This window comes from Protopterus annectens, chromosome 5.part1 (assembly GCF_019279795.1).
Source record: "Protopterus annectens isolate FY-2018-M chromosome 5.part1, PAN1.0, whole genome shotgun sequence".
Taxonomy (NCBI): domain Eukaryota; kingdom Metazoa; phylum Chordata; order Ceratodontiformes; family Protopteridae; genus Protopterus; species Protopterus annectens.
In genome coordinates this window covers 345,058,463-345,081,850 of record NC_056736.1, presented here as the reverse complement: position 1 = coordinate 345,081,850, position 23,388 = coordinate 345,058,463, and the positions used below count along the sequence as shown (strand labels likewise).

Genomic DNA, 23,388 nt, shown 5'->3' with positions numbered 1-23,388 from the left:
ACTACATTATCATGAAGTAATTAACTCCATATGTAAACTTCTCAACAAAGGACATAAAATATGTATTTGTATATGTTGAAGTACTACATTTTTGTCAAACAAATTATCATACAAACAATTAGTAAAACAAAAATGAAATAGCGAAAAGCACATGGGAAACGTATGGGCCTTCACACTAGAAATGAGCCACTGCTTTTAAAACAAACTGATGGTGAGATACTGGTATAAAGTTCTTTAATAATTGTTCTCTCCCACTATATTCTTAGCATAAGATTAATTAAAAGTTATGCAAAGTCCCCCCCAAAAAAAGCATCTACACCTGATGTTATAGTTCTTCCAGGTGGGTTCTGTTTATCTTTATGAAATTTTGATACGGCAAAAACTACTAGGTTAAATGGATTAGTTGCATTCAAGAGTACAACATTTTCAGCAGTAAAAAAAAAGCAGCTCTTGATTACTTGTATATAAATGTAAGTTTGCTTGTCAAAAGAAATTCAAGGCCCCTGTCTAACAGCTTTTTTCAGTTCTTGTTGAAATGCATTTTTAATAGAATTTTCCTTTTGGTATACTTTGCAACTTTCAGTATTGTCTCGTCCATCCTAGCATAATCACAAACATTGCTGTTGACCACGTTGCTACATGATTTGACACCACAAAGTCATTATGTTCTTCAGCAGTTACGTAAGTGACCACACTAGTTATACTGCCATTAGTGCCCAGAGTTTCATTGTCCTCCCTTTGTTCTTATCTAAACCAATATTTCAGATGTAGTTTTCTACATAATTTAAACAAGTGAACTTGGACATCATCTCAAGTGGGGGAAATTGTGGGAGCAAAATGTAGTGCCTTAGGCAATAGCTGTAGCAGAGTTGCATTGAAAATTTGATAAATTCAGTAGCTGTAAAGAGTTGGTAGTTTAATCCAAACGACTATTATTTTCTCCTTCACCTTGAATGCCAACCTTATATCACACGTTTTACATTCTTGATGACAGCAAACCCTTCTTCCTGAAGACCATCTCCAGCTGAAACTGAATGTACACGACTATGTGCTGACATAGATGCTGAATCCTGCGTGCCTGAGTAATGCAATACTAGCATGTGACTGACTTTGCTTACATCTTTGCCAACAAAATATATCCTTCATACCTCCCAACCTTTTTGTGCTAGAAATCTGAACAAAGACTAAAATAATGGGGGTAAGGAGACAAAGGCCCACAAATATGGACAGATATTAAATATTGTTCTTATAAACTCTGAAAGTAGCTAGAATAATAGGATTTGTGTTAGCATGCATTTTCTGAAGGATATGAAGTATGAAACTCAAATGTATGTTATTATTTATTGACTTCAATCATTAATTTTCCAGAAAAACACAAATTTCACAAGGAACAGTCCAAAAATGTGATAAAAATCTGCACATTCTGCAAAAATCTGGACAGATGAGAAGTATGATTATCTTTCTGTTCTATATCTCTTTAATCTCTACTTAATTTTTTTTCCTCTTCACAAGTTATTTTTCGGTTTAACACATTGTCTATCAATGTCCTTCAATTTCAAAGTTAAAAAGTCAGCATGCAATTCTGGTCATAATTCAGTTTTTAGTTGTTTTATTTCTACCACTTATTTTTTGTGCTTAAATCAAACTCAATCAGTATATTGAACCATTCCCTTAAACCTCAGACTTAATTTTATCCAGCAACCCCATAAACTCATGTCTTTGCTGAGAATGGTTACGTTGGTCGTCTGTCAGTATGCAGGCCTCTTGGTGCTAGTTCCATCTCCTTATAATGTTCATGTGGGTATTTCTTCCTTTCTTTGTAAATGCAACCACTTTGTTATTTTGGCTTTGCACTGTAACAGCAGTCACTTCATCTACATTCCTTAATAACTGGTGTTTCTCCTCATGACATACTTGCGGTCTTTCAAAAATAAAAGCTAACAGTAAGTTATGTGCCTACTTAGTTGTGTATACTAAAACCTGTAAGCCTATGAAAAATGACTCTGTTGTGGCAACTAAGGATAGGTGGGAAGAAACCAAGCAAAAAATTATTAAAAAAGAGCTTAGTCATTAAGAGACAAACAGTGAAAATATTTTTAGTTCCTTTGGACCTTTACTTGGGTCAGGTGTACTTTGATCAGCCAGAGAAAATGTTGTGGCTGGTAAGTTTGAAGAAATTTATTTGAGAAAGGAAGAAGGCAAAAGTGAGGTTGGGTAAGCTGATTAAGCAGTAATCTACGACTGTGTCTGGGTATTGCAGGATTAACCCACAGTTGGTATGGTTTGATCACGAGAGTAAAGCTACAGATGCTCTGCACGTATACTGCAACAGCTTCATGGGATGCTGTCTTTGCACAGTGACTGGATATCTTTCTATTGGTATTTGAATGATTTGAACGGGCATGCTGTTTGGGCTGTCCAGTGTATATGATCATGGAAAATTACATTGTTTTTACTTTTGATGTATCCTGTCACAAATAAGCAATGTGATGAATAAATAAAGATGTTAATCCGTACAGTGTACCAGGCATGTTCACATACTTTATCTGGGGTTCACTATTAGGATTAACATAATGTGATGTAATATAATATAGTGTAGTGTAATAAAGGGTAATACATGATATAATACAGTGCAATATGATGTGACATACATGCATGTGTATATTTTTGTATAGAAATGACCTATATATTTTTCCCCCCCAGACATCACAAGGTGTACAGGCAAGACGGTTCAAGACCTTGAATGAGCTGATCAGCATTTATCTCCAGCCTAATCAGGGTCTGGTATCAACATTACTATATCCAGTGGAACATGAGAAAGAAAGCCCAGAAGATAGAGACTATTCCGGTACCTCTCTGATAATTTGTAAATGATGTAAATTAAGTACGACATGCTGTATTATGAGTACTGTATAGCTGATCTGGAAAGGAAATCAAGCTTTGAACAGAATAGATTATAAACTAGTCTGCAAAGCCAAGCACAGCTGCAGGTCAGGTAGTTTGTCCAGCTACTGCTTAATTCATGCATTAGAGATTTTTTTCCCCTTTTGCTCCCACCACCAACTGACTGTCTTGCCATCTCAGTTGCACATTTGTTCCCCATCAGCAATGCAAGAGATGTTCATTGTGTAGCCATCATCCAAGTAGTTATGAGGGATGTTTTCTGACCTAACCCTTTAAGCAGTGGCTGATGTGAGATCTTGCTCTGCCTTCCCCATGGACATGCATGTTTGTGCCAATTTCCCATGAAGGCTACCACAATGTGAATTTATGCTGTCTTTGCATTTCTGTATGTATGTATGCATTTTCTTTCACTGACCTACGGCTTCAGTACTTTGTACCCAGATAATTCTCGCTCTGTGTTAGAAAACCTTGTCAGAGGGATGAATTAGTTAATCCTCATCAGGTAGATTCCTCCTCTTTGGAGTAGAAAACCTCGAGTCTGTTATTTGTATGCCTGCCCTTTGTGCCAGAAATAGGGCTTTAGACAGGTTGACTGTCATTCTAGGTGTTGCTTGAGTTTTTATGTTGCCCTGATATTCCCTTGGATATAGGGATATAGTGATGTAATTTTGTGCCCAGCCTGCTTCCACTTTTGCAACACAGAGTCTGCTCGTCCACATGTACTGTTGTCCTTTCTGAGAATTTTCCTGCTTCAGCAAGGAAAAGTATTGCAGCAGCTGCCCCTGTCCTCAAGATAAATAAGATGCTCTTTGGCCACCCTTCCCTGTCTTCCTAACCTTTTAGATTGATAAATGAACTCTGATCATTGGCAGCTTAGATGGACACTGTCATGCGTTACAACAAATCACTGTACATTCTTTGTTTTACCTGAAGTGACAGCTTTTGGCCTCTGAATAGCAGCAGACTGTATATTGCACCAGGAGGAATACGCATTATACTCCTCTGTAGCATCTAAAGCATCTCATCCTTTTTCCCTGAGTGAAAATGAGCAAACAATAAGAAGCATGTGTGGTCACAAAGTAAAATGCATACTGCAATTGTCACAGGAACTTAGTTTATTAATCACAGCGGTTTAGCACTTTCGTCTCTGTACTCGTATAGACTTATTCAGAATAGCAGTCAACATTCACCAATTCCTTTCATATCCACGGTATAATCAGTCACTGTGGTGTAAAAGATCACACAAACGTTAAAGAGAAATATACAACCATGAATACAAAATAAAAAATGTGAGACCAGAAAGAAAAAAGCAGGCTTCACTGTGCATAGCCCACTTACCAGGATCTAAGCAGTTATCATTGTACATAATTACTGAGTTGTAAAGATTTGTTAAAGTATGGACCAGTGTATTTAAAAAATACTCATCACTATCCCTTTCATAGAAGATGTACCCCTCTTTTCAAAATCCTAGAAATGGCAGTGGGAAGAGGGAATCCCATAGCTTTAATTAAAGAAACTAAAACTGAGATAATCCAGAGAAGACACACTGAATTCCAACGATTTTAGAGTGAAGTCATATACAGTTGGTTGACCAGCCTTCCCAAAGTGTAGGAAGCAATAAAGCATATGACTGCGTTTCTCCCTTTTAATTACGAGGCTCCAGTTTTTGCTTTCATTGTAAAATGTATGTGAAATTTACATTTTACTAATCAAATTAAGACAAAATTGGGAAGCGTTCCACAAATTATAGTAAGGGTGAGAACATTAAGAATCATTTGGACATTACTTATGGATACAGTATTTAAGGGTAAAAATAAATGTATGTCCAAGTACGGCAAATAGAAATGGTGTAGGTTCATTACCGATGGTCCTTATGTAACCATTTAGAATTTGATAGAAGTATAGCTTGTTTGAGTTGTTTCAGGTGTGACACCACTGAGGTGGTATACTTGGCCACCTGTGTCTCATGCACAGTCTTTTATGTGGGCAAAACCACCAAACTATTACATGATCATATTTGAGAATACAATTCTGATATTAAAACAGGGAAATGTATTACTGCCTTGTATATATAAACACACGCACACAGTAAGGCTTATGAAAAGTTTAAAATGTTTTTATTTTTTATTGACAAAATTATTGTTGGAGACACTTGTGCTGATTTTGATAATCTTTTGAAATGTAAAGAGTTTATGTGTCAATTGAGATTGGGGAGCAACATGCATCATGGATTGAATGACTTCATTGGCATTTCTAAAATTTTGAAAAGAAGGGTGAATTGTCTATTAAATGTATAGTTTACAAAGCTGTAAAGATTTGTTACAATATAGTTATTTACAGTGAATTTTAGTAATTGCTTAGGTCCTGGTAAATGGGCTCTGCACAGTGAAGCCTTCTTTTTTCTTCATGGTTGTGCTTTTTTATTTTTTGATTTCCATGGCTGAATATTTCTTTTTAATTTTCTGTGATCTTTTAAAAGCATGGATTTTAAAGGGAGTTAGTGAATGTTAGTGTTATACTGATAGAAGGGCATGACTTAGTTCATCACCACAAGTGTCAGTGACAGTGATTCAGCCCCCACCACCTGTGGACATTGGAGGGAGAAATTCATGCCTTGCATCACTGCAAGTAGGATGGTAGCAGTTGATAGCTTCTTGCATGGAGGGTGGTGAGAAAGCCCCATGAACAGCTCTTATTCTCGGTCACAAGATCATCAGGATGGCAGAGAATCAGAAGCTGTGCAGTAGCCAAACACTCCTGGTGGTAAGCCCATTATAGAAATTAATATTTGGTCTCCACAAATGTTGAACTTGCTGATTAAGGAGCTTGATCTCACACCTATCCTTCATGTTAGTGAATAACCAGGGACCCAGAGGAAGCGCAATGCTGACTTTCTAGGTTCAATTACCATCATCCTCTGGTTGATTGGCAAAAACTTGATACCAGACTGGTTAATTCTTGGGAGTAGTCCAGGTTTATCTTGCACTTTTTCAGAATGGTTTGTCTGTGTGACCATTTTACCATTTGGTTTGGATGTTATTTGGGATATTTTGCTAGCACCCTAATGTTTGTAGACATCAGGCTTGGTTTTAAGCTCTCTGTTTCTAAAAATGTATAGTCAAGCAATCCACTTGTGCTGTACTGATGTGGTCAGAAAATAGCCGAAACATGCCATGTCTACTTTATTGGCCTGAATATACCCATAAGTACTTGAAAAGTGATAGGCATTCAGAAGCCATGCATCTGAAACACTGGTATATCCTTAAGGATGTATTTGTGTATATATATATATATATATATATATATATATATATATATATATATATATATATATATTCCATGGGCCTTCACTACAGGAGGTTTAAGTTGTTACACACTGAAAACACTAGCTTGACTGGGTTTACCTTACAGTTTTTCTGTTAAAACTTAAGGCTGTTCACTCTGCCACCAAGAAATAGAACACTGTCATCTCTTCAGTCTGGAACAAGACGTGTGACCTTGAGAACAGATAGTGGCAGAACAGTGTATGCTTAATGGGCCTTGCTGAAGGCAAAGATGGTCAAGAACTGCATAGTTTGATAAAGCAGAACATCTTACAGTTTACACACAGACTAATGTTTGGCAAGCTGATCTTGTGTTGTTATTTCACATCTCTATTTGAACCCATGTAGTATTTTCATAGTTGTTTAGCTCAATAAAAACGCTTAAAAAAAAATAAATACATTTTCAAAAAGCCCTCAGATCCTTTTAACTTGCATCTGACATATGAAATTATATACTCGTCTTAAAAAAGGATGCTTATTCCTCCAAATAAAAGCAGGTGCCAAAAGTTATCTATTCCAAAGTGAGCCAAGGTAAAGTGCATCTCAGAGCCTGTGTTCCCACTTAACACAGATTGCTATCTGTTCTTGCCTATTTTCTCCTCTCATATGTGAAAAAAAATGCATGCTTTCAGTAAACATTAACTTTTATCCTTAAAAAGTGCACTGTCAACTCTTAAATGAGTGTACTGCTACATTTAATGCAGTAAAGTACTAAAGCTTCTGGGAGGCAGTAACTGTTTACTTTTCACATTTTCAGATGTAAGTTATTTTCACTAAATTGCTTGTCAATGTTTCATTAAAATTTAATTATATTGTACCTTGAAAATTTCACTTGGAACACACTGTTCACACCTTTCATGATTCATTGCTTTCCCCCTGCAGACTATGTGTCTTTAATTAAAAGCAGTTGCTAATGGGAAAAAATAAACAAATGCCTAGTAGATTTGCAAATACAAGAAATAACTTTCAGAGATATCAGTTGGAACACTCTATCTTGTTTAACTGCTTGTACCCGTTTGCTTCTTAACTTCAGCCACAGGTAGGTGCTAATAGAAAAATAAATGCGAATGGATGCTGGACCCCAACTTATTCAGCAGGATTACGGCAGTTTGGGGTTGCCCTCGGATAGATCTGTTTGCATCCCATCTCAATCATCAGTTGCCTCTCTTTTGCACCAGGTCCTTCCACAAAACAGCTTGGAAAGTGGATGCCCTGTCTTTCAGCTGGAGGAATCTTTCGGGATATGCCTTCCCTCCTCTTCCTCTTCTGCCTCTGGTGTTGCTGAAAATAAAACAGGACAAACCCAAGATTATCATTTTGATAACTCCAAATTGGCCTCAGCAGTTTTGGTATCCAACTTTAAGACACCTGTTCTTGGAACCTCCATGGATTCTGCCGCTGTTTCTTTCTCTTCTGTCCCAGCAACAGGGTCAGATGCTACACTCTTAAATCAAGACTCTATGCCTGGCAGCTTGGCTCTACAAGGGCCTTTGATTCCTTCTGCTCTTCCCAAACAAGTTTTGGATGTTCTCTTAGAAGCTAGGCGGCCAAGCACTAGAAAATCTTATGCTTCTAAATGGAAAAAATTTTGTATTTGGATGCGGGATCGAGGTTCTGATCCTCTTTTGCCTGATATTTCCTCCTTTTTACTTTACCTCTCAGACCTTTTGCTTAAAGGCCTCTCCTTTTCTTCCATCAAAATCCATGCTTCTGCTATCTCGGCTCATTTCAACACTGATCCCCCCATCTTTTCTCACCAGCTTATGAGACAATTCTTGAGAGGGGCTAAGAATTTAAGACCTCCCAGAACTCCTCCTGTTCCTGCTTGGGATCTTAATTATGTTTTGGAAAAACTCACTTTACCTCCCTTTGAGCCTGCTGCTGCTTCGGATATCAAGTTCTTATCCTGGAAGACAGCTGTCTTATTAGCATTGACTTCTGCCAGAAGGGTGTCAGAGTTGCAAGCTCTCATGGCTGTGGAACCATACCTTATTTTCCACCAAGACAGAGTTGCCTTGAGGACCAATCCTACTTTTATGCCTAAGGTGATTTCTAAAGTGGCTTTAAATCAGACTATTCACCTTCCTACTTTCTTTCCAAATCCTCAAAACAAAGGGGAAAGGATTTTACATTCATTGGACGCACACAGACAACTACGATTTTACCTGGACAAAACTAAAGATTTCAGAAAATCTGATCAGTTGCTTATCTCTTATGCCTCCAGTTCTCTAGGCAAGGCTATTTCTAAACAAACTATTTCCAAATGGATTGCTCATGGGATAAGGTTTTGTTACTCTCACTTTGGGAAACAGATTCCAGGTACTGTTAGAAGTCATTCTACTAGAGCAGCTGCCACTTCAGCAGCTTTTCTCAGAGGAGTTCCTACCAAGGACATTTTGGAAGCTGCCACTTGGAGTTCAGTGCATACTTTTTCTAAGCACTATAATCTCCCTTTGTATTCTAAGTCTAGGGCAGGTTTTGCCTCTGCTGTCTTGCAGGGTCTTCTGGCTGTCCCTTCTTCTGCATAACCTCCTCCCTCATTCACAGCTTTGGGATTCCACCCTACAGTTATGACTGCAACAGTGAAACACGAAGAACATAGTACAGTTGTGTACACCTACCATAAATGTAGATGTTCGAGTGTCTTCACTGTTGCAGTCGGTGTTTCCCTCCCACCAATTCCCTCTTATTTTTTGCTTGTTCTATCTTCCTCTTCCTTTGTGGTGTATTTGTGTTTCTTTTTGGACACCTTATGGTTATTTTGGGGGGGCTTCTGACATCTGGAGCAAGAAAGGCTGGAGAAGATGGCGTCGGCTGTCAGCTTTATACCTCTGCGTTCTGACGTCAGGGTACTTGCTGGTACAGCCGACGCTGGACCCAGACTTTGGAATTCTGGCCGACCTCGGGCTGCCTGCCGGCAGGAACACCCTACAGTTATGACTGCAACAGTGAAGACACTCGAACATCTACATTTGTGGTAGGTGTACACAACTGTACTTTCTGTGAGTTTGTCAACTGTACCGGAGTGGGGTATTGTATGGAATGCCTTAGCCAGGTCCAGGTAGGAGATATCCACTGGTTTGGTGACTTCTCAAAGAAGTCCACCAGGTTTAAGAGGCATGACCTGCAGTTGACAAAGTCAAACTGGGGTGGGTACAGTGTCTAAAGTTTGGCTATGTGTTTGTTGATCTTTTCCATGATGTTTCGTCCTGTGGTTTTACTTTTTGGACTAGTCAGACTATTAGGTCTGTATTGTTTTGTGGGCAGTTGATGGTCCACCCTTGTGAAATGGGATAATCATTGCAGTTCTTCATTCTTTTGGTAGTAAGCCTGCTTTGAGGCTGCAGGTGAAAAGTGACTCAAGTGGTCCTGATAGATCATGTTTCAAGCTGTATAGGAGGCATCCCAGGATATTTTGGGGGGCCCATTGAGGTTGTGTTTTTGGCCCTAGCGAATGCCACCAAGAATTGCTCCCTGTTAATAGTTGGGGGTGGTGTTATGCTAGTAGGTATTTCATGGGGGCAGGCAGGGGGAGTGGGAGGGTGAAGTTTGAACTGAATTTGTCAGCCAGCAAATTTGCTATGTCCTTTGGATGAGATGTTAAACTAAGGCTCACTTTGTGTTTATCAGAGTAGATTTGGTATAATGATTAAGGTCTTTGCCTTATAGACACAAGGTACAGGGTTCGATTCTTGCCTCTGATTGATTGTTTGCTAGGCTTAAAATGGCCTTTCAGAGCAGTTAGCCTAGTATTCTATGTTGTGGGTAAATGTGCAACTCATGTATACTGTGTTTTTTAAGGATTAAATGGTTAGCTGTGAACATGAGATATTTGCTACATTGTCTTAGGATGCCCATATGTACTAAGCTGATTACGGAGACATTTGTAATTTGCATATTCATGTTGTCCAGACCTGTATTAGGGTGAACTACTGTAGATCATGGACTGGGTCATTTCTGGGGTGTGACACTAGTTTAGGTTAGATTATGTTAAGATTTGATAGTAATGCTGCTTTTATGTACAGACTAGATGCTGTATGCTTGTCTCTGTGCAGTGGCTTTGTTTTAGTCACACCAAGTTACAGGTTTTAGTTCTAAGAGAAGTTTTATAGATAAAATTTATTTTCTGGGCATTTGTATCTGTACAGGGCACTGCTAACTGCTTGATTTAATAAATCCAAGAAACATTATTTGCATGGGTAATGTTGTTATAACAAAATAAAACAAAACTACCATGACGAGGCTATTTCAAGTATTAGGGACCTTTAAAATTATTTAAAGGCAAATATCAACAAATGAAGCAAACATAAAGCAGTAGCACTCTAAACAGTTAACCGAAGTACAAAACAATTATATAAATCTCCTATCTGACAAGAATGGAGCAAGATTAACTCAGGACCCCCTCAGAATGTGGTGAGAACTCCAAGCAGATGGGAGCTCTGAGAAGATGAGTGGGAGACCATTAGTAGAAAGGTGCAATACTGGTTTTCTGGGTGGTCATTTATTTCTGTGGATATATGGAAGACAATAGGTAGGAAAGTACTTAAATAGGTTACTCAACAGACAATAGCAATAAAAGTGGGGAGAGAGGGACTCTGGAAGTCAGATTACCATAATGGGTGGAAGGCAAAGACGCAACATCTTCAAATGACAAGAGAAGGGCAGGAGGGTTGGGGAAATTCAAAGTGGAGCTTTAGTCCTATGTTTAGAATTTCAGAAACTCCTATCTTAATGTCTTAGTGGGGGCTGGGGCAGACAGAAAGAACTGCAGAAAAAACAGTAGCAAGGTAAGCTGAAAGGGGCTGTAATACAACTTTAAACAGGTGTATAATGGTAGGAAAAGGTACTGAAGCACAAATCCTGGAGCAGAATTCACAATAATACCACTACTGCAATCTCACCACAGACTAAGGCACAAGACTACAGGAATGTATCTTTAAGCAGTTATATACAGCTATAAAAAGTACTGAAGCATAAATCCATGAGAAGAATTCACAATACTGCCACTACTGCAATCCCAAAACAGACTAATGAACCAGACTTTACCAGTGATGCTGTAAAAAATGACTGAGCCTCAAACATGACAGTAGATCACAGTCCTACTAGAAATGTGAAAGAAGTTACAAGACTGATCCCCCAGACTGGGATCAGTATGCATTAATGTACGTTTCAAATGCAATTCTAGTTGTGGAAATAGAAGTGCAGTACACTGTGTAAAAGTCTTGCAGAAATGCACAATTTTTGCACAACTATAAATGAAGCTACAAGACCAAGGTCCTAGAACAAACCAAACAAATGCAAACAAAGTTTTTTTTCACAAAACATGAACGATAAGCAAAGAAGTACAAAAAAGTATCACCACACAGGTCATTATAAGTGCAATTAAATATATTTAAACGGAATTTAAATAAAAGCTTTTTTTCTTCCTTTTTGATGAAAAGCTTGTATCTCATACCTCTCAGTCTTGAACAAAAGTGGGCTAAGGTGCAAACATTAGCATACCTTCCTTTGGTTCAGAAGGCTGTAGGTTCTTTTCCCACACTGTAGATCAATGGTTGACACTACTGTGCATGGGCATTGTGTGTGTGTGTGTGTGTGTGTGTGTGTGTGTGTGTGTGTGTGTGTGTGTGTTGGGGGGGGTCTGTAATGATCAGTGTTCTACCCCAGTAAACAAATTAAAATAAATAAAATATAAAAAAATAAACAAGAGGATGGAGGAGTACTCTGTGAGGTTAAAATTTTCCCTGAGTGGAACTAGATACAGAACCTCTGTTTGTACATTTACACACTTGACCTTGAAGCCACTTACACAAGTTCACAACAGTGATATTTGAACCTTCTGTGACATCCCCACGCTAGGCCAATAATCAAGGAGCCTGAATCCTCACCACTGACACTGGAGAGGGACGTGCACTTGGAATACAAATGGATACACTCTATTTCCAGATGCAGACCTCTCTACATTAAGCACAATTTCCTTTAAGAGCACACAGGGCACACAGCATGGGGTCTTGGTGTCCCTATCTGTCTCTGACTATCTGTCCCCAGCTCTCCACTGGTACTGTGAAACCAGTGCTTCATGTCCCTGCCCCAAGTAGCTGACACACACACACACACTTTGACATTTAATTTTTACACACAGTCACATGCTCACAGACACACACACACACACCCACACACACAAGGCTGGCACAGATTACCAGCTCTACCAACTTTGCCCAGACTATAAGGTAGATTCACAGCCATCAGTCAGTTACTATAAAGCTCTCAAAAGGGTCTCCAATTATGCTGAGTAGAGTTAATATTAATACATATGGTAATGTTGACCACACAGCAAGGCTTTCAGGAATGGCCAGAGTTATCACCAAATAAATATATGCAAATTCTCTCAAAGCTTAAATATTTTCTAAACAGGACCAGCCACAATGGAAAGTTTAAATATATTTAATAATAAGTAATAAAAGAACAAGACAATACTTAATATACATTTACAGTAAACAACATTGTTCAAATCACAGCAAGTATTGAAAATAGCATTGATGGACAGACTCATACAAATAAAGAAAAACAATCTCTAAACTAAGCTTCACTAAATTCCTGACTGAATCTAGGAGAATTACTATTCCCTAACTTACTTGATAGAGCAAGGCACAATATGTGAGCAGTCTTTCTAGTCGAGTTCCCCAAAAACAGACTACTCAATACTCCGAGATTACTTCCTGTAAAATATAACACCCAAGATGACTTGCAGAATGACTTCTTCTGGTCACCTGACTCTAGATTCTCACAGTATCTACCTTTGAAGTTGAGACAGGAATTTAGCATAGATGGCTACAATACACATCTAAATGTTTATGACCCTGCCTAGGGCTTCCCCTCTTTTTACTGAGCCAATGAACAAAGGCTTCTTCCAGACCCATTCAAAACTATGGGTGCCATTTTAATGGTTTAACAGCGCATTTATTTTCCTTATTTTTCTTAAAGTAAGCTAGCTGGTTAACCTCTGCTGTTCCAGTATCCTCTATTAAAACATATACATTTAATTCAGCTACAATAATACATGTGCATTTCTTTTCATTCCAGCAGGGTGCACTGTTGACACATTTTAACACAAGCAAACCTCATAAATAAATTTTTTGTACAAGCATCTGTATGAATCAGTTTGATATACAAATGACATATAATTATTTACTAAATTCCAGCTAACTGTGCTGGCAAAAGTCATACATCCACTCCCTACTTCTCCTGGTATGGCTGGCAGTAACTCTTATCACACCTCTCCCCCCTTTGAAGACTCAAGCTAGTTTTTCACATGACTCTTGAGAACATGGCTTGAGATAAATAAGCCTATCTGGGAATATGTTACCCATTCCTTGTCTAGAGATCCCATCTATGTTGGCATTGCTTACCTCACTACAGTGTTGTACTGTCATGTCTATGCCTACAGTCCTAAGCTCCACCTTAATAAATTGGCATTTTGCTGGCTGGCTATATGTAGCCATGTTTAGGGGTTGTGTTCTGTAACTACAATGAATTTCCTTCCATACAGATAAGACTGAAGTTTCTGCAGTGCCCATACTATGGATAGACATTCCTTTTCCACAGCTGCATAACATTCCTCTCTGGGTTTGAGTCTACAGCTGAGATATACCACTGGGTACTCTTTTTCCTCATAGGAAACTTGGCTAACTACAGCCCCCACCTCATGGTTTGAAGCATCCACCTGCACAGCAAATTCTTTGCTGTAATCTGGACTGGCTAACAAAGGAGGTCCTCCCAAAGCTCCTTTAAGCTTGTGGAATGCCTGCTCACATGCTGGGGTCCACACTACCTTATCTGGCCTGTTTTTCCTTGTTAGGTCTATGAGGGGAGCAGCTATTGTACTGTAATTGGGAAGAAATTTCCTGTAGGACCCCACTGTCCCTAAGAATGCCCTCACCTGCTTTTTGGTAATAGGGACAGGCCATGCCTGAATGGCTTCCACTTTGGCAAGTTCTGGTTGGATCTCACCACTCCCCATTGTATGTCCCAGATAGACCTCTGCCTTACTCACTTGACACTTACTGGGCTTAATGGTCAACCCTGCCCTTTGCAGTCTGACCAGCACCTCCCTGACATGCTGAAGGTGTGCTTGCCAGGAATGGCTGTAGATGGCAAGATCATCCAGGTAAGCAAGAGCATAATCTCCTGCTACTGCTAGTATACTATCTACCAGCCTCTAGAAAGTCACTGGGGCCCTTTTCATCCCAAAGGACATATTTGTGAACTCATACAAGCCAAAAGGAGTCACAAAGGCTGACCTCTCTCTAGCATTGGGAATCAAGGGAACCTGCCAGTAGTCCTAGGTAAGATACTTAGCCCCACCCAGCTTCTCTAAAGCTTCATCTGTCCTAGGGATGGGGTAGGCATCTGACTCTGTGTGACTATTTAGTCTTCTGTAGTCCACACAGAACCTGATGCTGCCATCCTTCTTTGGTACCAGCACCACTGGGGAGGCCCAGGGACTGCCAGACTCCTGGATTATCCCCAGTTCCAACATCTCGTTTATCTCCTCCCTCAAAGTCTGTCTGACTTGCTCAGTCATCCTGTAAGGGGCTTGCATAATAGGTCTTTGGGGCCCTGTATCCACATGGTGCTGCACCAGGTGGATGCACCCTGTTTTCCTAGTGAACATGTCCCCAAACTCCTGTAGCACTGCTCGGATTTCTTGAACCTAGGTTGTGGATAGCTGCTGGGACATTGCTACCCCTTCTTCTGAGGTGTCAGTTCGAGCCTGACTGAGGAGATAGTCACCAGCTCCCCCTCAGACTTCTCCTGACATCCACTGCAAATACTCAGCACATGAGCCTCCCTATCACGGTAAGGCTTCATCATGTTAACATGCTACAGTTTGTGCTCCTGCTTCCTGCCTAGCAGTTCTGCCATGTAGTTAACATCACTGACCTTCATTACCACTTTAAAGAGTCCTTCCCAAGCTGCCTGCAAATTATTGTGTCTGACAGGAATGAGCACCATCACCTGCTGTCCCATAATATACTCTCTGACTCGAGCATTCCTGTCATACCAGACCTTTTATGCTGTTGGGCTCCTGCCAGGTACTCTTGGGCCAAGCCCATGAGCTCCCTAAGCCTTGTGCTGAGGTTTAGGACATATGCACAACAGACTCCATGTGGGATTTACATTCAACCTCCCACTCATCACAAGTCAGATCTAAAGGTCTACTCACCATATGCCCATAGAGCAACTCAAATGGTGAAAAACCTGTGGATTCTTGGGTACCTCTCTGTAAGCAAACAGCAAATGGGGCAAATATTTGTCCCACTGTCTCTCAAACTGGTCTGCAAATGCCCATAGCATAGTCTTTAGTGTAGATTTCAACCTCTCCACAAGACCATTAGTCTGGGGATGGTAGGGGGTTGTCTTTAAGTAATTCACCCCTCAGCACTCCCACAGACAAGATAGCAGGTCTGACATGAAATTGGCACCTCTGTCAGTCAGTATTCCTCTTGGGAAACCTACCCTGCTGAAAATCTGTAGCAAAGCATTTTCCACTTTCTCTGCTTCAGTCAAGGACATAGCTACTGCCTCAGGGTATCTGTTAGCATAATTTATTTATTTATTTATTTATATTTGTTGACCGGGAGTGTCTGACTGGACGTAGGTCTATTTTCATCAGAGGCCCAGGGAGAAAAGCACCACAGTTAAAATAAACAGACAGTAGTTACATTGGATTACATAGCGATTAACAATTTACATGGCAATTACTTTATAATCTTTTTCTAATAATAGCAATTATTTTATAATCTACTACCACTAGGATATACTTCTTCCCTGTGGAACTTGGAGTACTCAGAGACCCCACAATATTCATAGCTGTCCTGTAAAATGGCTCCTTAAACACAGGCAAAGGCATCAAAGGAGCTTTGACTTGTCTCATGCCTTGCCTGCTTTTTGGCACTGCTCACAGGTCTTGCAGTACCCGGTTATGTCCCTGGCAATCCCAGGCCAATAGAAATTCTGCCGAATACATCTTTTGGTATGTTTTATGTCCATGTGACCTGCAAAAGGAATGTCATGGGCTATGGCTAGAAGTGCCAGGCGTAGGCTCTGGGCACTACCAACTCCTGTATTATCTCACCTTTTTGCCCTCCCTCAAGGGTCCACTTTCAATACAGTAACCCTTTGTTCCAGTATACAGACTCCCCTTTTCCTTGAGAATCAGGCACCTCCCTATCTACCTCCCTCAAGCCTTGTAATGTTGGGTCTGAGAGCTGAGCCTGTCTCAACTCTGCGTGACTTTTCCCAGCTCCCCTTCCACATGAAGTCTGGTATCTTCTGACAGTGGTGCCTTACTGTCAGCCTGGGTACTACCACTCACCTCTGCCCTTCCAGTCATCTAGTCCAAGGGAACATCAGTATGTACCAGCGGCCATGGCTCTTCCTCAGGTTCACTGCTACAGGGTAGCTCCCTCCCTAAATTAGCCACATCACCAGTCCTGGTTTCAGGGGATGTGGTCTGTCGCTGTCTTCCCCAGGCTACCAGACCCAGATGCCTTTCTCCAAGCCTGATTGCATGTCAGTGCATGCACACAAGGTACTGCATTATGAAAATCATTTCATATCTGCTAACCAGATTCTTGTGTCCTCAGGCAAAGTGCTAAGGACTTGTTCCCTCACCAAAAGGTCGGTCAGCCCTTGAAAAGTAGTGACCTCACACCCACTTATGAAAAGAAGTGCCTAACTCAGCAGTATAATCACACACACTCTCATCTGCTTTGCATCTGTGCTCAGGAAAGTTTTTTTCTGTAAGCTTCAGGTGTTAACTTAAAACAGTCCAATAAACATGTTTTAACTGCATCATAGTTTTAGCAATCAGTATCAGACAATTTAGGAACAGCAGTTACAGCTTTACTGTGGAGTAAGGGGGTCAGGAACTGTACATAGAGCCCTTGATCAGCATTATACTGTTTACAAAACAGTGTAAGAAACTTCTCTGTATGGAAGATTTTCAGTCCATATATTTCTAGTTAATCACTGTATATAATCAGATCAGACAATAGTAGTAGAAATAGCAAACGTAAACTCGTCAAGTCAAAAAGTAATAATAGAAAATATATAATTCTACAGCATTACTAAGTATTCGAAAGTAATCCAAGCAAGGAAGGCAGTCTGTTTCCAGTCGAAAATCCTTTATTAAGTACACAGACAATCGATCCAAGTAAAACAAAAATAGAGTAATAATTTCCTCACAAGCTTTCTAAATATATATATATATATATATATATATATATATATATATATATACTTTTTATCAGGCATGGGAGTGGTTTATTGTGCAGTAAAACAAAGTGTTATTGGTACACATGTTAAATTCACATCCCTTCCCCCATCAGTGTGACATTCGAGCTGGTCCTGCCCTACCTAGTAGATGTCATAATAATATATAGCCCTAATGTACTTTAATGGTACATCTTATTTAACCAAATTATTAAATAGATTATTAAGTGTGTGATTTTATATGCAAGGCAATATACTACATGGCTGGAAATGTATAAACCTTAGTTTATTTTGCGATCAAAAATTATATATAAATATATACATATACATTTTGCATGTAAAAATCAGTTTCTATTTTCATAACCTATTGCTAACAAAGATCGCTTTCGTCCTTCTAGACTTCTTCAGGTCTGTGTACAAGAACCCAAAAAGCCTATATAATTGTATAATTAGTTAGTATTGTTATTACCATAATTTTGAATAAAGTTAAAAAAAAAAATATATATATATATATATATATATATGTGTGTGTGTGTGTGTGTGTGTGTGTGTGTGATGATGGAAACAAAATATACACTTAAATTTCAACTGATTTAAAATGGTAGTTAAAACCAATTTGTAGAAAAAAATTAAATACAATTAGTCATGTAAACAATGTGGCAATTTTCTAAGTTCCAGTGCACTTTTAATTGAACAGTAGTAGTATAGTCCAGGCTTTCTAAAATAGTTTAGCTTTAATTGCCACATAACTTCATGTTTCTCCAGAATATTCGGGATGTCTCCATACGCTTTCAAATATATGAATAAAACTATCAAAATTAACATCCTATGCAAATTGTGGAAGAAATTTACTGACCTTTATTGCTTCTGGGAATCGGTTATTCCCTTCCCCATTACCTCCATGACCCTGGCGAAGAGTTAGGATCTCCCTCTCATGTTGACGCTGCTGCTTCTTTTCTTTGTCCTCCAAATGCCGTAGTCTCTTATTTTCTTCAGCCTCCAAATGCTGCCAAACATTTGGCCTCCAGTTCACGTCTCTTTAACTCCAGACTGATTTTTTAAGTCCTCTGAGGAAAAGTTGAACTGTCCTGTTTCTGAGAGATGTACATTCCCAATGCCAGACTGGTTGTCTTCCTGGTTGCAGGTCTGTGCTGCAGCTGTGATCAAGGCTGCAGTCATTTCCCTTTTTATTGGTTTGGCATGCACCAGTCCTTTGGCTTGGCACATCTCAGCCAACTGGTTCCTCATCAGTTTGCCATAATCCTCTGCTGACATCTTTACCTGCTCTCCCTGACTAACTATGCTAATAAAAAGTAAATAAATAAAACTATTGTGATTTGAAACTCTGAATGTACTGTCAAACAGCCACAAAGTAGACACCTTGTTTAGTGACAACTGCTTACAGGCTACATGAATTCAATTAATATCCCACCACTGCTCACCAATTTGTGACATTGCCACACTGGGTCAGTAATCAAGGAACCTGAGTCCTCACCACTGGCACCAGTCAGTTGCTATAAGGCTCTTAAAAGGGTATCCAATTATGCTGAGTGAAGTTAATATTAATATTAACACATATGGTAATGTTGACCACACAGCAAGGCTTTCAGGAGTGGACAGAGTTATCACCAAATAAATATGTGCAAATACTCTCAAAGCTAAAACATTTTCTAAAACGGACCAGCCACAATGAAAAGTTTAAATAAATTTAATAAATAATAAAAAACAAGAAAATACTAAATATGTATTTATAGTGAACCACAGAGTTCAAGTCACAGAACATATTGAAAATAAATAGTATTGTTTTTCTTTATTTGTACGAGTCTAGTCCATCAATCTCTAAACATAAGCGTCACTGTTTTCCTGACTGAATCTAGGAGAATTACTATTCCCTAATAACTTGATAGAGCAAGGCACAATGAAATATGTGAGCAGTCTTTCTAGTCAGGCTCCCCAAAACAGACTACTCAATACTCTGAGATTACTCCCTGTAAAATGTAATATCCAAGATGACTTGCAGAATGACCTCATCTGGTCATCTGACTCTGGGTTCTCGCAGTATCCCCCTTTGACACTGAGACAGGAATTTAGCATAAATGGCTACAATACACATCTAAATGTTTATGGCAGTCCCTGGGGATTCTCCTCTTTTTACTGAGCTAATGACCAAAGGCTTCTTCCAGACCCACCATCTCCAGTCCTGTTCAGCACCGTGGGGTGCCATTTTAATGGTTTAACAGCTAATGTTTTTTAATGAACTATCCCATGCAGGTATGGTGTGGTGCAAGACCCCCCCCCAAAAAAAAAACAAACAAATTAATTCAAAACAAAAGGTCAGCACACAGTCAGCTCTCCAGATCTGTTTATTCCTTGTTGATCATATAATTAATCTGTTGTTCAGATGGGTTTAATACATATCAGTATATCCACAAAAAAGTTGATGGAAAAAACAACACCCCGCCAGTGAAAGTATCAGCATACCAGTTTCTGCATCAAGCCTTCATCAGTGCAATACCATAAAACAGTCATATCCCATCTTAAATGTAGCACCCTTTGCTCTTATTGGTTCCTATAAATGTTCATTAAGACCAGGTATAAGTAAAGCACCCTGCTTTATAATCCACATCCTTTCTTTTTGATCCATCATAGTATGCCATCCAGCTTTGTTCTACTTATTTAAAACAATTTTATCAATAATAATAAAAGTAAACTTTGCAGAAATATGTTTGATAGTATGTTTATATAATGCATTGGAGGTTCTTGCACACCTAATATCACTCATATGTTCCAACATTCATAATTTAAAGGGGCAAGATGTTTGACTCACATAAAATGCGGAGCGTGTGCATGTTACCAAATATATTACCTAATCAGTGCTACAATTTCCAGAAATCCTAATATCAAAAATCGGTGGTGTTTTGTGATGTGAATTGTTTATCCTTCCTGACATACTTACAAAAGCTGCAATATCCACAGGGATAACATCCTATTAATGGTTGGCCATCCAAGATAATTTGGCCTATACTTATTTCTGTATCGACACATTTTTTGTAATGATTAAACCAAGCCCCATAGTTTTCCCTTTTATATATGAAAAAGACATTTAGGGGGTATTAACTCCCTTAAACAATCATCCATGAACAAGATATCCCAATGTTTTTGTACTAAATTAGTAAAAAATTGTGTATTATTTCTGAAATTTGTTACTAATCTAAGTGATTGTTTCCTATTATTCTTGACCGTGTATTGTAATAATTTTGCTCTATCCACACTGGCTACAGATGTTAAAGCATCGTCTACAATATGTTGTTGATATCTCCCTTTACAAAACGTATAAATAAGGTCTTGTTGATACTCCCACTATTCTGAATTGGAAGAACATATGCTATGAAGTGTAAGAAACTGAGACTTTGGAATGTTGTGAATAATATGTTGTGGGTGGCAGCTGGAAGCATGTAATAGTGTATTAAATTGTGGATGTTTCCTAAAGATAGTGCTCTGTAAAGTTCCAGCTCCCTGTATGGTTACTTGAACATCCAAAAAAGTAATACTGGTGGGATGAAAATTGTAAAATGAATACCTCACTTATTCTCATTCAGATAACCCACAAATTCTTGTAAATATACAGGGTCAGACCTCCAGACCAGCCAGCAATCATCTAAATATATCTGCTGAATATCCATGGATTCTAAAAATATATTATGAGTATTATCATATATGATCTGGGGCGGCCACGGTGGTGCAGTGGTTAGCATTGTCGCCTCACAGCAAGAGGTTCTCCGGTTCGATCCTCGGCTGGGGTGCCTTCTGTGCGGAGTCTGCATGTCCTCCCTGTGGTCGCGTGGGTTTCCTCCGGGTGCTCCAGTTTCCTCCCACATCCCAAAGACATGCTGTAGGTGGATTGGACACTCCAAATTGGCCCTAGGTGTGAGTGTGTGTGCCTTCAGTGGAAGGTTGGGCGCCGGACTGGCAACTCAACACCATAAAACTCCACTGCCAATCACAAGCGGACAGGTGATCTGCTGTGGCGACCCCTAACCGGGAAAAGCCGAAAGAAGAAGATTATCATATATGATCTGCTCCTCTTTGTAGACCATAAATACGTTCATAGGTAGATACTAGGCTATCTGCCCTAAGGCATTTATAAGCCTAGCCAGAGTGTATTTGGCTTCTGCCTCCTATTAGATTAGCCTACTGTGCCTCTGTAAAGTAGGTCACAGAAGGTACCCTTTTAAGATTAGTTTACTGTGCCTCTGTCTAGCAGGGGCACAGAAGAGATCTCAGGGGTGAATTTGCAATTTCCCATCCACGTGTCAAGATTTCGCTTGAAGAGGGTGAGCGAGGGGCTATGTCTAACATGAATTGGGATTCTATTCCAGAGTGAGGGGAGCCTCTGGGAAATGAATCTGTCCCTCCAGCATGTCCTATTTATTTTTGTGCTGAGGTTTAGGTCCCTGGAGCGTGTAGCTCTAAGGGAATTGGATTTTTTGAGGTGGAGCATGTCCATTAATTCTGGGTTTGACATGGCTTTGTACATCAGGCATAGATCGCCTCTGAGTTAGGCGGTAAGCAACTGAGTAGAGCTGGAGTTTCTTTAGTCGAGCTGCATAGGACATCTGATTGTAGCCCATGATCCTCTTGGTGAGGTACTTTTGGGGTCTCTCCAGTTGCTGCAGATGTCGGGTAAGGTACATCCCAAAAGGGGCATTGTATTCAATTATGGGCCTGACGAGTAGAGGGGCACAATGACCTCTCTTGATCTAGATGCGAACCCTTTTGTGATAAGGTGGGCTATATAGAAGGTCTTTCTAACCACTTTGGCAACGTGATTATCAAAGGAGAGATTACTATCTACGTTGGTCCCCAAATCTCTAATTACTTCTTCCGTACTTAATGGATTACCACCTATGTGGTAATTTGTGGGCACCTTGTTTTTCCCAAAGGGGATGACCATGCACTTTTTAGCATTTAGCTTGAGGCCGTGGCTCTGGCACCAAGCATCCGTCTCTGTGAGACCCTTTTGGAGGATGCTTTTGTCAGCTGGAGATTCGATTATGGCCCCCAGTTTGCAGTCATCTGTGAACTTTGTCAGCCATAATCCCCCCGTGTTAGCCTGAACCTCAGAGAAGTATATACCGAACAAGAGAGGTCCCAGAACTGAGCCCTGTGGGACGCCACTTGTAACTGGTTTGGATTTGGACATGGCACCTGCGATTCTGACCATGTGGGTTCTATCTCTGAGCCAGTTTGCAACCCATCTTGTGATATAGGGGTTGATATTTAAGCTGGTAAGCTTATTTATGATGCCCGAGTAGGGTATTGTGTCAAAGGCTTTTGCGAGGTCCAGGTAGGCTATGTGGACTACCTTGCCCTCATCTATGGCTTTGGTAACTGTTTCAAAGAAATCAACTAGGTTTAAGAAGCAAGATCTGCCCTTAACAAAGCCGAATTGGGTAGGGTCCAGTGTCTGGAGGCTCCCAATGTCTTTGTTTATGAGTTCCATGATAATACGCTCCATAGCTTTACAGACCAGACTAGTCAGGCTTATGGGGCGATAGTTTCCGGGGTCTATTGTGGCACCACCTTTGTGGAGTGGGACCACTGTAGCAGTACGCCATTCTTTGGGTACATATCCTGTAGTAAGGCGAAGTCTGAACAGTGACTTAATATGAGGGTTCAGTTCTTCTTGGAGCTCGTGTAAGACACAGCCTGGGACACCGTCCGGTCCCATAGATGCTGTGTTTTTTGCTTTGGATAGGGCAGCTTTCACCTGTGCATCTGTTGTGTCAGGGAGGTTACATTCAGTTGGGATAGGCATTTGCTCCTTTGGGGGGGGAAGAGGTTTGCACTGAATCTGTCTGCCAGGATGTTGGCTATGTCTGTA

The 23,388-nt window shown here is 39.9% G+C and overlaps 1 protein-coding gene across 1 annotated transcript in view; it reads left to right on the top strand.

Moving 5' to 3' along the window:
- The window catches only part of INPPL1 (inositol polyphosphate phosphatase like 1), a 1,746,155-nt gene that overhangs the window by 284,413 nt on the left and 1,438,354 nt on the right, over nucleotides 1–23,388 (top strand). Inside the window, exon 3 of the mRNA XM_044073026.1 lies at nucleotides 2,704–2,848. Coding sequence (XP_043928961.1) covers nucleotides 2,704–2,848 — 145 coding nt within the window. The remainder of the gene's footprint in view (nucleotides 1–2,703; nucleotides 2,849–23,388) is intronic.